This window comes from Canis lupus, chromosome 21 (assembly GCF_011100685.1).
Source record: "Canis lupus familiaris isolate Mischka breed German Shepherd chromosome 21, alternate assembly UU_Cfam_GSD_1.0, whole genome shotgun sequence".
Classification (NCBI taxonomy): Eukaryota; Metazoa; Chordata; class Mammalia; order Carnivora; family Canidae; genus Canis; species Canis lupus.
Genome location: NC_049242.1, coordinates 40,735,057 through 40,748,936, shown reverse-complemented (window position 1 = coordinate 40,748,936; position 13,880 = coordinate 40,735,057). Strand labels below are relative to the sequence as shown.

The 13,880-nt window shown below is 51.3% G+C and overlaps 1 protein-coding gene across 1 annotated transcript in view; it reads left to right on the top strand.

Annotated features, from left to right (window-relative positions):
- USH1C (USH1 protein network component harmonin) overlaps nucleotides 1–13,880 on the top strand; it is a 44,901-nt gene that overhangs the window by 15,698 nt on the left and 15,323 nt on the right. The window contains exons 9-17 of the mRNA XM_038569185.1: nucleotides 50–134; nucleotides 1,110–1,169; nucleotides 1,329–1,385; nucleotides 1,672–1,814; nucleotides 2,898–2,963; nucleotides 3,347–3,471; nucleotides 7,938–7,987; nucleotides 11,830–11,982; nucleotides 13,541–13,657. Of these exons, the coding sequence (XP_038425113.1) occupies nucleotides 50–134; nucleotides 1,110–1,169; nucleotides 1,329–1,385; nucleotides 1,672–1,814; nucleotides 2,898–2,963; nucleotides 3,347–3,471; nucleotides 7,938–7,987; nucleotides 11,830–11,982; nucleotides 13,541–13,657 (856 nt within the window). The remainder of the gene's footprint in view (nucleotides 1–49; nucleotides 135–1,109; nucleotides 1,170–1,328; nucleotides 1,386–1,671; nucleotides 1,815–2,897; nucleotides 2,964–3,346; nucleotides 3,472–7,937; nucleotides 7,988–11,829; nucleotides 11,983–13,540; nucleotides 13,658–13,880) is intronic.

Genomic DNA, 13,880 nt, shown 5'->3' with positions numbered 1-13,880 from the left:
TGCTGCAGGGATGAGTGGAGCCTCACCTGATTTCCCATCTCTTCCACAGCATTTCCAGTGGGCCCGTCCAGAAACCCGGCATCTTTATCAGCCACGTGAAGCCTGGCTCCCTGTCTGCCGAGGTGGGGTTAGAGGTGAGTGACCCTGGCACGACCCCAGTGGGGTAAGGGGTCAGACGATGATCACACAGCGACAGGGGCACGGGCCTTCCCACACAGCCCTCTCCCAGCAGCCACTGGCTATGATTCCTACCCGCCCCCAAGGAAAGCTTCACATTTGACCTTTCTACAGTCTTCTCCAGCTCCAAAAGCCTTTTCTCCTGAGCTTGGGAATGTAGTAATAATAAAGAATTGATGTTCACTAAGTGTTTCCTGGGTCGGACATTGTTCTAAGTCTTTAAAATTTGCAAGAACTCTGAGAATTAGGTAGTGTCATTATCCTCATTTTACAGATGGAGAAACTGAGACTTGGAGAGAGTATGTGATTTTTCACATCGTGTAATAAGTGATAATAAGATCACGTAATAAGTGTGATAGGGCTGGGATTCAAACCTAGGTGGTCTGAGGCCAGAGCCAGAGCTCTTACTCTCTACTCTGGACAAGTTACCTCCTGTTGCTATGCTTCAGTTTCCTCTCCTATAAAATGGGGGCATAGCCTTCCTTCTAGGGTCATTGTGTGGATTAATTCATTAAGCTAATTAATACATATACTTCAAACAGTGCCTGGCACATAGTAGGTGATTGATGGATGTTACCTGTTATACAATTTATTATCATGGCTCAAAACAGCCTCAGCTATATGAGAAACCAAAGGGCTCCTGTGTCTACAAGCTGATTTATGACATTTTTGAAGCAAATGTCATAAATTAAGCCAAAGGAATGAACCTCTAGTAGTATAATATTTGACCACTGATAAAAGAGACATGAGGTGGATGCACCTTGAGAGGATCCAATCAGAGCTTTCTAACTGCTGTGTTCATCAGGAAGAGTTGAGGTGCAGCCACTTGAAGGCTCAACATCTGACCCTGGCCACCAGGGGAAGCCCTTCGTGCAGATGAGTGGGCTTACAGATAGTGCAAACACGCTGAACCTTCTCCCTTTCTACACCAGGCAGGGGACCAGATTGTCGAAGTCAATGGCATCGACTTCTCCAACCTGGACCACAAGGAGGTGAGAGGTGGGGTGTTCAGCTACTGGTCGTTTTCATGTCTGCCCTCTACTTCTCGTGCCCCTCTCTCCCTGCCGCGGTCTGAGACCATCTGTGCTCTCTAGAGACCTTGACCGCCCTGATCTGTCAGGCTTCAGCCAACCGTCCGCTTGTCCCCCCAGGCCGTGAACGTGCTGAAGAGTAGCCGCAGCCTGACCATCTCCATTGTAGCTGGAGCTGTAAGTCCAGGATGACCCGATAGGGGGCCCTAAACTCTGACCTCCAGCCCCAGCCATTCAGACCCCTGATCTCTGCCACACACTCCCGGGAAAGGCCAGAGGGTCTCTATTCCTAAAGCTCTGAGAGAGCAGAGGGAGAGATCTCTGCCCAGCCAGGAGAAGCTTGCTCAGAGACGGCAGGAGCCACAGTGAAGACAACCTGCATCTTGGTCCCCAGGGCTGTGGCAGTGGGTACCCAGGTTCCTCCCCAGGAGACTGAGTAAGGGGCCTCTTTTCACTCCCTGAGGGCCGGGAGCTGTTCCTGACAGACCGGGAGCGGCTGGAGGAGGCACGGCAGCGTGAGCTGCAGCGGCAGGAGCTTCTCATGCAGAAGCGGCTGGCTATGGAGTCCAACAAGATCCTCCAGGAGCAGCAGGAGATGGAGCGACAGTAAGTGTGGCCAGCCGGGATGCTCCTCCCCGACCCTCCCTGCCCACTGAGTCCTGGGCCAGATTCATCCTGCCCCCCTGAGGCCTGTCTTCAGATCACATGGGTTCAGTGGTGGTCAGTGCAGCCATCCCTTGCTGCCAGACCACCAAGCTCTTCCCTGCAGCTGAGGAGAGCCCCTGACTTCCAAAACCCATGAGTATGGAAGATGAGGATGCTATTAGCACTAAGTAGCTAACATTTGTTGAGTATCAGTCATGTGGCTGGTCTTGTGTCAGGGCCTTGTTCACGTTTTACTTAATTCCTACAATAGCTCGGGAAGATAGATGATATTCACCCATTTTACAGGTGAGGAGACTGAGAGGTCTTAACGCAGAGAGGGTAAACCACTTGTGAACAAAGGCACACATGGCTGAGCTGGGATTCATACCTGTCTGTGGTAATAAGGCCCCTCTTCCTGGAGCTGATCGAGATCATGGACTGAAAGAATAAATGGTGTGAGCCATTCACACACACACACACACACACACACACACACACAGTCAACTCCAGATACATTCTAAGAGTGTAAAAGGAATTTGGGAAAGGAAGGTGAACAGGATCTTCACCTCTTTTCTCCATCACAGAATGAGCCTGGAGAACCAGCCCTGGTGGTACCTCTGCCCATTGCCCTGGCCTTGGCCAGCAGCCCTGACTACATGGGGCCTAGGGTCCTCTTCCTGGAGGACCTCACTCCAGCCAGGCCCTGCCTGTCATCAGTCACTTTATCTAAGTGTTTGGAGGTAGACACATAGAGTGGGGCCTGTGTTGATCTGCCTCCCATCCCTGGCATCACAGAATCTCCACTCAGCAGTGCCAGACAAAACCATACACGGGGCCCAGATTTTGTTGGACCTGTTTCTCCAGCATCCAAATCTGGTCCAGGCATCCTTGGATGGGAGCCTGGAAGAAAGATTTTAAACCTTTCTCAAATCAGGAATTGGCTCCAAGGAAGAGTTAACTTTTCTTGCATAGTCTCCAGCATGCCATCTTGGATGTTCTATGTCTCTTGCATAGACTCCAACATGCCATGAATTTGTGTTTCAGAAGGAAAAAGGAAATTGCCCAGAAGGCAGCAGAGGAGAATGAAAGATACCGGAAGGAGATGGAGCAGTGAGTGCCTGGGTCCCCATGCCTGCACACACGTGTCAGTGTGCAGACATGAGTGTGCTCTCGGGACTGTGGCCCGCCAGAGGCCACCTCCAGGCCCGGTTTGCCTGGCCCTCTTGTCCCCTGGTGGATCACCTTTATCTGTAGCCATTCCATAGTTCTAGTAAAGCCCATCGTGTTAGGGTAACTAGAAAGTGGTCTTGTAATTCCCAGGGTAACATTCACACTCGATGCAGATTACGACGATGAGTACCAGGGACTTTGTTTTCTTCAGCATAGCTAGAGCCACGTGACCTCTTCCCGGGCTGTTTAGGGTTTCCCAGGAGACAGAGGGCGGGCCTGTAAAAATCCTGACCCCAGTCACAGGCATGGGGATCTTATTTCAGGATTGTGGAAGAGGAGGAGAAGTTTAAGAAGCAGTGGGAAGAAGACTGGGGCTCAAAGGAACAGCTGCTCTCACCTAAAACCATCACCGCAGAGGTGCACCCAATACCCCTTCGCAAGCCTAAGTGTACGTATCATGTGCTGCAGGAGGGGGCTTCTTTCTGGGGCCTGGGGTTTGAGGAGTATGTAGAAAGAGATGCTGGTCTTCCTCCACTCACCACCACTTCCCCAGGTGAAGAGTCCGTGGCTCCTTGGGCTGCATCTTCTTCATAGAGGGGCAGCCATCTGCCGGGGCACTGGGATGGGTGGGATCTGTCTGCCCCCCTGTCCCTGGGGGCCTGCTGCCAGGCTCTCGCCCACAACATAGATTTAGGTAGGTGGACCTCTCCCCATGCCTTTGCGCTGCTGACCAGGGAATGGAGAGCTGTGGCAAAAGTGAGCTGCTCATGGGATCATCATCTCAGTTTGCTGGGTGTCATGTCCACATCCCACCTGATTCTGAGTCAGAGCGGGGTGCAACAGCAGCCAGAAAGAGGGGAAATGCTCATGTTGGAGAAAACTCTGGTGGTCCAAGGCTGATGCGTACTGTGGGGAGAGCTTACCTGAAGCGCCCCTGCCACCTGCATCCCTGTGTGTAGGCTATGGTCATATCCCTTCAGGGATGGAGTCAGGAAGAGGACTGAGACCCCTCTGAGACCCAAACTGTGGCCATCCTGGGGCCTCAGCTCCCTCTGCCCTTCACCCCTCCTTTCTTCATCTATCCTGGGTTCTTACCTCCAATTTCAGGCCAGGCCTCCACCACCTGTTCCCCTGTCCACCTGCTCTCAACCCCAACTGGCAGGATGTCTTTTCAAGGGGCAGCTCACACCACCAGAGCAAAGTGGGGGCTCAGTCTTCATGCTTCTCCAGTCGGCTGGTGGTAGGAAGCCAAGTAAGGTAGCTTGGGGGCCATAGTAATCAGGAGTCCAGGATTCCAGATTGAGCCTTACTCTCACTTTACATGACAAAGGGCCAGTTCTACTGCGGCTGATTGTGCTCAGCTGACCTGGGAACCTGTAGATATGGGGTGAATCTATATACTTAAGAACCAAGATTCCCCATCTCTCCTGTGTCACAGCCATTCGGCATCTTGTGATGGGGTCTGGACAACTCTGGCCCCAACTTTGGATCATACCTGAGCCCTAGAGGGACGTCATCTTGCCAACACAGTCCACTTGGGTCAATGAAGAGGTTGGACAGGGCATCTGGGTGGTCCCATTTCACCCTCCCTGGGGCGAGGCAGATACCTGCCAGCACATTCCTTCCTGGCAGCAGGGTATGGTGTCATCTCAGGGTCCTCTCAGAAGGACAAAGCGAGCTCTCATCAGCCTCCCCCCTGACATTTGGTATTAGTTGAGGATGTGGCCAGAGCTAAATTCCTGGTGAATAATCTGTGTTTTAGACAGGGAGCTAATTTGCTCTTATGAGTGAAAGAGGAGCTTCAAAAGGAGAGAAATCGATTTTAATTGCTTCTCATGAAAGTAATCCTAGCCAATTTAGTACCTTTCTAGAAGTTGGGTCTTGGCTTCAGAGCAAACACACCCTCTCAGGAACTATAAAAAATAAAAACCCTTTCTCTAGCTAGCTATTTATTTAGTGCTTTTAAACCAAATCAATCTTCTTGAATAAAGGAGCAAGAACTTTCCCTTTGCTTGAAGATATAAATGTTTTCTGAGGAATGTGCAAAGCATGGGATTAATGCCCCAAGCCTGTCTGCCTGAGCTGGGGCAGCTGCTGCTCCCATCCATCCCCCATATGCACTGGCAATTCCATCTTGTTGAGAAATAAGTCAGGAGATGCAAGAAGGCCTCCGAGCCAGCTCCATTCTTGCCTCTCTCCCCATTCCTGGGAGGCTGGAACAGTCCATGTTGTGCTGGGCCACCAGGGACCAGGCCACTGCTGGCTCCTCCCTGGCCACTCTTTAGCTCTGGGGCCCAGTTAGCCAATAGGTTATACCTGACTCAGGGCTTTGTGCCCGTGAGAGGCAGGGGCACACGTTTTTGAGCAGACAGGAAAGAGTGTGGAGCATCTCTTGGCCTGAAAAAGGAAATCCCTCATCCTAACGATGTGCATGGAACTGGCTGCTCCTCTCACCATCACTGTCCCAGGGGCAATGCCTGCCTCCCCATGGCCAACCCAGCAGAACCCCAACATTCTGCTGACCCAGGACAGATTGTCACAGAGGCCCCAGAAGAGCTCTCTTTACTCAAAGCAGTGAGGGAGAGGGATTAAGGATCCCAAAGTTGAAAGGAGCTTTGGGAGATGAAGAGGTTTAAATAAGATATTTCTAGGCTTTTCTCTCCATCAAGGACCCCGTCAATTAGCCTCTGCCCCCAACAGACCCCAGGGTTTAGAAGTTGAGACTTTTTTCCTATCAAACCATTCAGTAATCATTTGTCTTCCTATTGTTGTATTAAGGAGTCATTCTTGTTTGCAAGAAAGCATCAGTGTTCCACTGTTGAGTAAACACAAATTGAGCTGAAAGCAAAGGAACTTAACTTACAGCCTTTTCATAGGTGAATGGGGAAGTCCTTCTAATTAATATCTGAAATATGAATAAACAGCTCACAGCAGAGCCCTGCACTACCTTCCACAGTCCTAGGGAGGCCAAAGTCCGGGTTGGAAATCATTGGAATGGATGCTTTGCCATTCTCCACGTGATGTCAGAATTCACGTCTCCCCTCTACCCTTTGGAATCACCTCACCTCCTTGGGGTCTCCAACCTGCCCACATAGCTCCAACATCCCCCCGGGGACCCAGAGTTCCCAAGGTGGGAGGGAGCAACCAGTAGGGTCTGTTCTTCCACTGTAAGCACCACTCGCGTATAAGACTCAGATAGTCCCATCCTCTGTCCCTCACATCCCAAGTGTCAACTGAATGCCCTGCAAAAAGCTCCTCACTTGCCTGTCTGATCCAAGGCCCCTGGTTTGTTTGTTTGTTTGTTTGTTTTTTTAAGATTTTGTTTATTTATTCATGAGAGACAGAGAGAGGCAGAGACACAGGCAGAGGGAGAAGCAGGCTCCCTGCGGGGAGCCTGATGTGGGACTCGATCCCAGATCCTGGGATCACCACCTGAGCTGAAGGCAGATGGATGCTCAACACTGAGCCACCCAGGCGTCCCATCCCCATCTTACAGACAGGAACTAAAGCTCCCGGGGTTGCAAGCCCTGCGTGCACCATCGCAGAGCCAGGCCATCTTGCTCGGGGCACCTAAGCCTCGATCCTGCGCCTGACCTCACAGTTTCCAGAGAGGGAGCCGGCTAGAGGTCCTCAGGGGAAGCACCACTGGCCTCCCTGTCTCCTGAGTGCCTGTCGGTTCACCAGCCTCCTCTCTTTTCCTGGGTAGCCGATCAGGGAGTGGAGCCCGAGCTTGAGCCAGCAGACGACCCAGATGGAGGCACGGAGGAGCAGGGAGAGCAGGTTTGCCCCCCCGCTTTGCTTGCTCCCGGCCCGCTGCTCTGCTCCCCTGCGCACCGCCTCCTGCTGGCCCTGCAGACATGCGGCTCTGGGGACCCCCGGCTCTGGGTGGCCTGCGCGACGGCCACCAGGGTACCGTGCGCAGCCCATGCGAGCCCAGCTTCATGCAACACCTCCAGACAGGACCGGGGCCAAGCTGAAACGTCCGCTGATGCGCACCAGAACTGCTGAGGCCGTGGTTCAGATATTTAAGGATTGCCCTGCCGGAGCCCAGGTCCTTCCTTTGCTGCTCTGGCCTCTCCCCCGGACTCCCTAGGTATCCCCAGATCCAGCAAGGAAGTGGGTAGTACTTGGTCCAGCAGAAGGTGTTCGAGATCCTGTTCTAGAACTCAGGCTGGTCAGGGTGGGTGATTCTCTAAGGGATCACTGCCGGCCCAGGGAGTTTGAGGTTCAAGGGGTTTCCCTGTCATGCTGTTGCCTGGGGAAAGCAAGGGGCAGGCGCCCTGGTGATCTGGCCTTAGTAGGGATCTGCTTTTCTGGGGGGGCAGATCTGCCCACTGCCACCTGCGCTGCCTTTCCCAGAGCCAACCCCGGTCATCGCCGCTTCCCTCAACATCGAAAGTGGGGCACGTGGCCCGCACTGTGACACAAGGCAGCTTTGTTCTGCGTGACAGCCGTTCCAGGCACAACCCCAGGCTTTCTTTTGTCTGGGGCCATTCCTTGGACAGAAGGATGAGACAGCAGGCAGGAGAGGCCCCATTCTCTTCCGGCAGGGCCCTGCGTTAGTTAGCAGGCTGCAGCTGTGGCTTGGGAAAAGCTCACCCTCCCGCAAGGGCGGTCTCCGATTTTCTGGCACCGGCTTCTGAAGCCAGCACCCCCCGGGGAGAAGCAGTTGGTGGGGCCTACTAGGGAACCAGGGCCTCTCGCAGGCAGCGCGGGGCCCACCGTGGTACCCCACTGAGGCCAGGGGGGCAGAGGGTCAGCGCTCGGGCGCCGCTTGGCTGTGGGGGTTGCCAGTGCCACTTGTCAGCTCACAGCGCCCCGCGTTCCCTGAGATGCCAACTCCGGGCTGCTGCCTGCGGATGCTCCGGCTGAGCTGAACTGCGTCTCATCTCCTTGTTCTCTGTGTTCTCATAGCCTTTGGGTGGTTTTATCGTTATGATGGCAAGTTCCCGACCATCCGGAAGGTAGGTCGTGAGACTGAGTGCTGTGCCGCTTGCCACAGAGTTTGCTGTGGGTCTTGGCCTTTCCAAGAATCGTTGCTTTTCCTGTCAATCCTAAACGATGCAATCCGGCCTGTTCACTTGGAGGGGGACCCTGTCTGCACCTCCCTGGCCGTCTGACGTCAAATGGCAGGGCGCCGTCACAGAAGCGTTGTGGGGGGAAAGGATTCGTGGGGTGAGAGCTGCCCCAGTACCATCTGGCACCGCCCAGGAGGCACAGGGCAGGGGCAGGGCCACAGCAGGAAGCTTCCACTTTGTTCCTCTTGTCAACTAGAACCAGAGGGCCAAGACCAGAAGCCATGGACAGACAGAGTGAAATATCAGGTTGGGTGTCCACAGCACAGGTTACAAGACCAAGCGTGCCAGACACAGATTGGCTGCCAGGCAGGGATTTGCTGCCTCGAGTTGAGACTAAGAGCCACACCAATCATAACTCCTAGAAATATCTGCATGTGCCAGGGTAATGCATTTTCCTGGTCTCTGGGGCCTTGAATTTTCTCTCTAAACCTTATTACTGTATCTCCAGGCCCCATTAGGCTCTCGTCCTTTTTCTTGCTAAATCACTTTGGCATTTGATTATGAAAACGCCACTGTTAATATCTGTAGATTGGATATTTGAGATGACTTGGCATTTGGAAATCGGGCATCAGCATAAATCTTGGTGAACTAATTTAGGTGTTATCACTCGACTGGGTCTTTCTCACAAAATATTGGCTCCCCAGAAACCAAAGCAGTGCAGCTAGCTGATCTTGATGATTATATAGCTTCTCCCTGCCTGTAAAACGGGAATATCTGATGTTCCAGAAACATCTATCCGCTTCCTCCAACACAGTAAAAAAATAGCCAGCAATACTATTTCTGACAGAGGTTAGCATCTTTACCTAGGCACACAAATCATGATTTATATGACATTGAATCAACTTAGGACAGAGCACCATGGGGGATTTTTTTTTTTTTCTCCCTGCTATGGTCTCAGAAAGGATCCACTCTCATAAGACTGCCTTTTTCATCCTACAGCCTGACTCTGTGGCTTAGGATGTCTCATTGGGTTAGATATCTAATTCTCTATGCACCGTCTCCACTAGAACTCACCTAGAGAGGACAGTGCACGTGCACACACACACACACACACACACACACACGCACACAGGATTTTGCTGGAAAAAAAAGTAATTAAAAGTAGATGGATAGGTAAAATCTTTTCCAGATACTAATAACCAGGCAAATGTAAGAGAACTAGCATCTCCTACACACACACACACACACACCTCCCACAGGAAATCCTGTAACTTAGAAATTGGTGTTGGTAAAGAAGCAGACCTGTTTCCCTCTATTCATTCCTTCAATATACCTGAATAGCTGGTATTTTTGTTTTCATTTCACTTCCAAAAGAGAGAAAGACTGCTTCTAGGTAAAGCAAGAGCACATCCAGCCCATGTGCCTTTCCTCCCAGACCGAAAGGACTATTTGCCATGAATTGAACTGACAGCTTAAACAGACAATAGAATCACATCCCTCGTGCTGGCTCTGAAAATCCATTGTCACTTTCTCTAGAGTCTGTGACACGGGTTGTCTCCCAGCAGCTAGTCCCCAGGTAGTACACGTGGCCATCTACAGCCATGATCACCAATGCACAAAATTTCCCTTATTTGAAAAGATAAAGATTCAATATCTTTTATTCCCAATCTGGCAATAAGTCCCTCTGGGGCCCAAGGTCCCCTGGCCTGTAGCCCCACAGAGTCTGCATCAGAGCCTGAAGGGTGCATGGTTCTGACGAAGCTTCTCACTAAATCATGCAAACCAGCTCTACTAGCAGGAGCCCGCTGTCCCCCAGGGGAGGCGGATTCACACGCAACTGTACACTGGGTGCCAGTATGAGGTCAGTAGACAATGCTATGGAACAATTTAACCGCCTGCTTCAGTAAACAGGTGCTGCTTTCTTGGAAGAGGGACAGAAACTGTCATATCTGCCTGCCCCATCCACGAGCCCTGGCTCTAAAATCTTAGCACTGGTAGTTTTGAGGGGGTTTTGTTGTTAACTCATCGAATGGCCGTTCCTATCATGGTGGGCCCTGCGAGGAGTCATGCCCTTATTCTAGCAAGCTTCCGTTAGGCAGAATGTTTTTTGCCTCCTCTTGGGGGATATTGGGGTCTGATCTATAACACAATGGCAGGGTTCATCCATCAGCTGAGCCAACATGGTAGGCAAGGAACCAAGCAGGACTCTGAGGCAATGAGAATCATTTTCTCAAGGAGTTCATAGACTGCTCTGGGCGTGGGCCTCTATGCCCAAGATGGGAGACCATTTCCAAAGCACGTTGCCTATGCGTGGGAGTAGGGGTTGTGTTTGGGACGGGAGGCAGGATGACTCCTCATAGATCCATAACTGCACCCCCAAGCCTCTCCAGCTGGGGACAAAGTTTGGTGTCTAATGCTGAGCAACTCAATTCCTCATTCCTGCCCTTGGATGCTGGGATGATTCAAGAATCCTGAGAGAAGACTCCCAAAAAAGCTTGTTGGGGGTGGGGGTGAGCTCAGTGAGCAGGCTAATTTCCTCCCCCACCCCAGAGGAATACCCCAGAGTGTTGACTCTCTGCTGTGCCCTCTGCTGAGTGCTAGCTCTGTCCTCTGTGCCATGTGTGATGGGGCTGACCCTCCCTCCTGCCATGCCCCCAGCTGCTGCTAGCTCATCTGGGCACAGGAGAAAATACGTAGGACCTGGAAGACTTAGGTCCACATCCTGGCACCACCACTTGCTAGGTGTTTGACACTTGGCAAGGGACTTCACCTCTCTGAGTCTTGGCTCCCTCATCAAGAGAGTGAGGATGATACCTACATATAAGATAATCAGCATAAATTCCTTGGCACCTAGGCAGTCCTTAAACGTTAATTTTCTTCCTTCCTTACTCCTTGGCTTCCTTGCAACCCCATGGGAGAAGCAGCCAGGAAAGCAGGTTTTATGGGTCCAATGCCAACAGGGAAAAATAAGGAGTCTGTTTGCTTTGCATCTCTGATCCCCAAACCTTTTGAACCCTGAGAGTCTGTATAAGGCAGTTAGGCTATCCTTTTCCCCCTCCTCATCTCCTAGTCCTGTAGTTCCTGACTAATCCTCAGTTCAGGAGCCTAGTTCAGAGGGCCTCTATAGGATGAAATGGTCTGGAGCTTAAGCATCAGAGCAAAATCTGACATCCCTGGCTCTGAACTTTCAGGTCTGAGGCTGACTCCCACCTCTCACAGCTTAGGACAGAGGCTCTCTGCAAATGAGGCCTGCCAGGTCCCCCAGATTTTCTGTAGAATTTCCCAGGATGCATCTCTGTTACCTGAACATGAGACACCTTTCTTTCCAGTTGATGGAGAAGGCATGTACCCAGATACTAGGCCATAAATACTATGTATTTTATTTATATCGTGCTTTCATGTTTATAAAGCTCCTTTATAGATGTTGTTTTATTGGCTCTGATGGCAAGCCTATGGGGAAGGTAGTTCTGTTTTGAAGATGAGGTGAATCAGGCCCAGAGAGGTCAAAGAACTTAGCCAAGGTCACACAGCTAGCTAGTGAACTCATAAGCCAGTTCTTCTGGCTGGCACAAGGCATGTGTCTCCCACTCCACAGTTGGAAGCAGCCTTTTGCCTGCCCTAGACTGGAGGTCCAGTGCCCAGCACAGAGGGGCAGCGCTGGGGGAGGGGCTCACCACAGGGTGGTTTTCTGGCCTTGTCTGTGGACTGAATGCCCTGTTTGCTGTGCTGTGCCAGCCTCAACATGACCTTGTAACCCTTCTCATGTAAACACTGCCACATTTGCTCAGAAAGGAAAGGATAAGAAGAAAACCAAGTATGACAGCCTACAGGAGTTGAGAAAGAATAAGAAGGAACTAGAGTTTGAGCAAAAGCTTTACAAAGAGAAAGAGGAAATGCTGGAAAAGGAGAAACAACTGAAGATAAACCGGCTGGCCCAGGAGGTATGTGTCCTACTTACAGGCCAGGTGAGCATCCCAGGGACACAGTTTGGTTGTTCCCCACCATGCTCCTGGAGGGACCAGCTCGAGTTGTTTTCCCCAAGTGGAGTCCAAGGATGGAGTGAACCCTGCTCAGTCGGGAATGTGGGATCATCCCACCTGCCCAGGGTCATGGAGACTAGCTTCTGGCTTAGGTGTATATTTGGAACAGAGACTAGACTCCTCGCTCAGGTGTGGGTATGAGGCTAGCCTCTCTGCCCAGATTGTCACACTTAGGTTAGCCCCTTACACACCTGGCTAGAGGTTTAGTCTGCCCCCACCATCTCAGCCCCCGCAGAGTATGAGTCCAAGACTAGGCCTGTCCAGCCCAGGTGTGGCTCTGGAGTCTTTCTCCCTACTCAGGGTATGACTCCAAGGCTAACCCCTCTCTCTGCCTAGACTATAGAACTGAAGTTAGCCTTCCAGCCACCTATCATCAGGTCTAGGTCAGGTTGGCCCCTCTACCCAGGTTACGAGTCCAAGGCCAGATTTCTCCAACCTGCCTTGGCTCTGAGAGTATGGGTCTGATGCTCACCCTTTGTATAGGAGTGGTATCTGAGGCTGTTCCACAATTAATCAGGCAATGAGTCTGAAGCTGCTTCCGTCAACATAGGATATATCTGGGGTGCCTGGGTGGTTCAGTTGACTAGGCATCTGCCTTTGGCTTGGGTCATGATCTTGGGGTCCTGGGATCAAGCCCCATGTCGGGATCACTGCTCAGTGGGGAATTTGCTTCTCCCTCTGCCTGTCCCCACCATGCATGCTCTCGCTCGCTCTCTCTCTTACTTTCTCTCAAATAAATCTTTAAAAAAAAAAAAAGGATCTGAGGCTAGGCTTCTTTAACCTGGAAATGTACCTAAGGCTATCCCCTTTAAGACATGACACAAGCAATCATCCAGCATGGGTAATTCCTATTTCCTAGGTGAGTTAGGTGACCTTAACTCCCTAGCTATTAGAGATGTTATTATTGTTCTGCTTCTCTTTAATGCTCCCATGAATCAGAATGCCAAGCTGATTAGATTATAAAACCAGAGTAATCCTGGAAAATGTGAAGTGCATTAGGTCTGCCATTAGGAACGAATAAGCTACAACATTAAAAATAAAATCCAACTTGTACTTCTGAGGACAAGGCAGCCTGGAGGAGGGAAAAAGAGCAAAGTTAAACTTTTGGAATGTGCTAAGAGCCTAAAAAAGGATCATTCGTGGAAAATCACAAGAACCTCAGAGTTTGTGGGGACCCTGGAAGCCTAATCCCAGCTAGGTCCACACAATGCTACAAACGCCTCCTCTGATTTTGCCTACAAGTGCCTTTAGTCACCCTGATCCCCTAGCACCCTCTCCCTCTTGGTTTCCACCTCTTTTGGGGCCCGGTGGAACAAGCCGAGGTCTTTTCTGGGGGGTGGGTGCACCCAACAGTACTTTTAAAAAGAAGTGGTTCTGTGCTACTGATATGAGTGTGCCACCCACATGGGACTCAGGTGTGCCCTCTGTCCTCTCCCTTTGCACTGTCCTTGGGTCCTAGGTGTCTGAGACAGAGCGAGAAGACCTTGAGGAATCGGAAAAGATTCAGTATTGGGTGGAAAGGCTATGTCAGACACGCCTTGAGCAGATTTCCTCTGCTGATAATGAGATTTCAGAGGTAACAGAGCCCTTCTTTCCACATTAAGCCCTCCTGTTGCCTTTAGAATGACCCACTCTGGGGACAGTGGGAGGCAGAGTGGCCACTGGCAAGCTTCATTGTCCAGGGCCACCCCTACCAGCCCTCTCTGCCTTGCTCTCTTGAGGAGGGAGACACATCTATATTTCTGGGCTTATCTCTGGAGTCACCACCAAGTCCTAGCCCATCTGAGATGGTCTGGGTT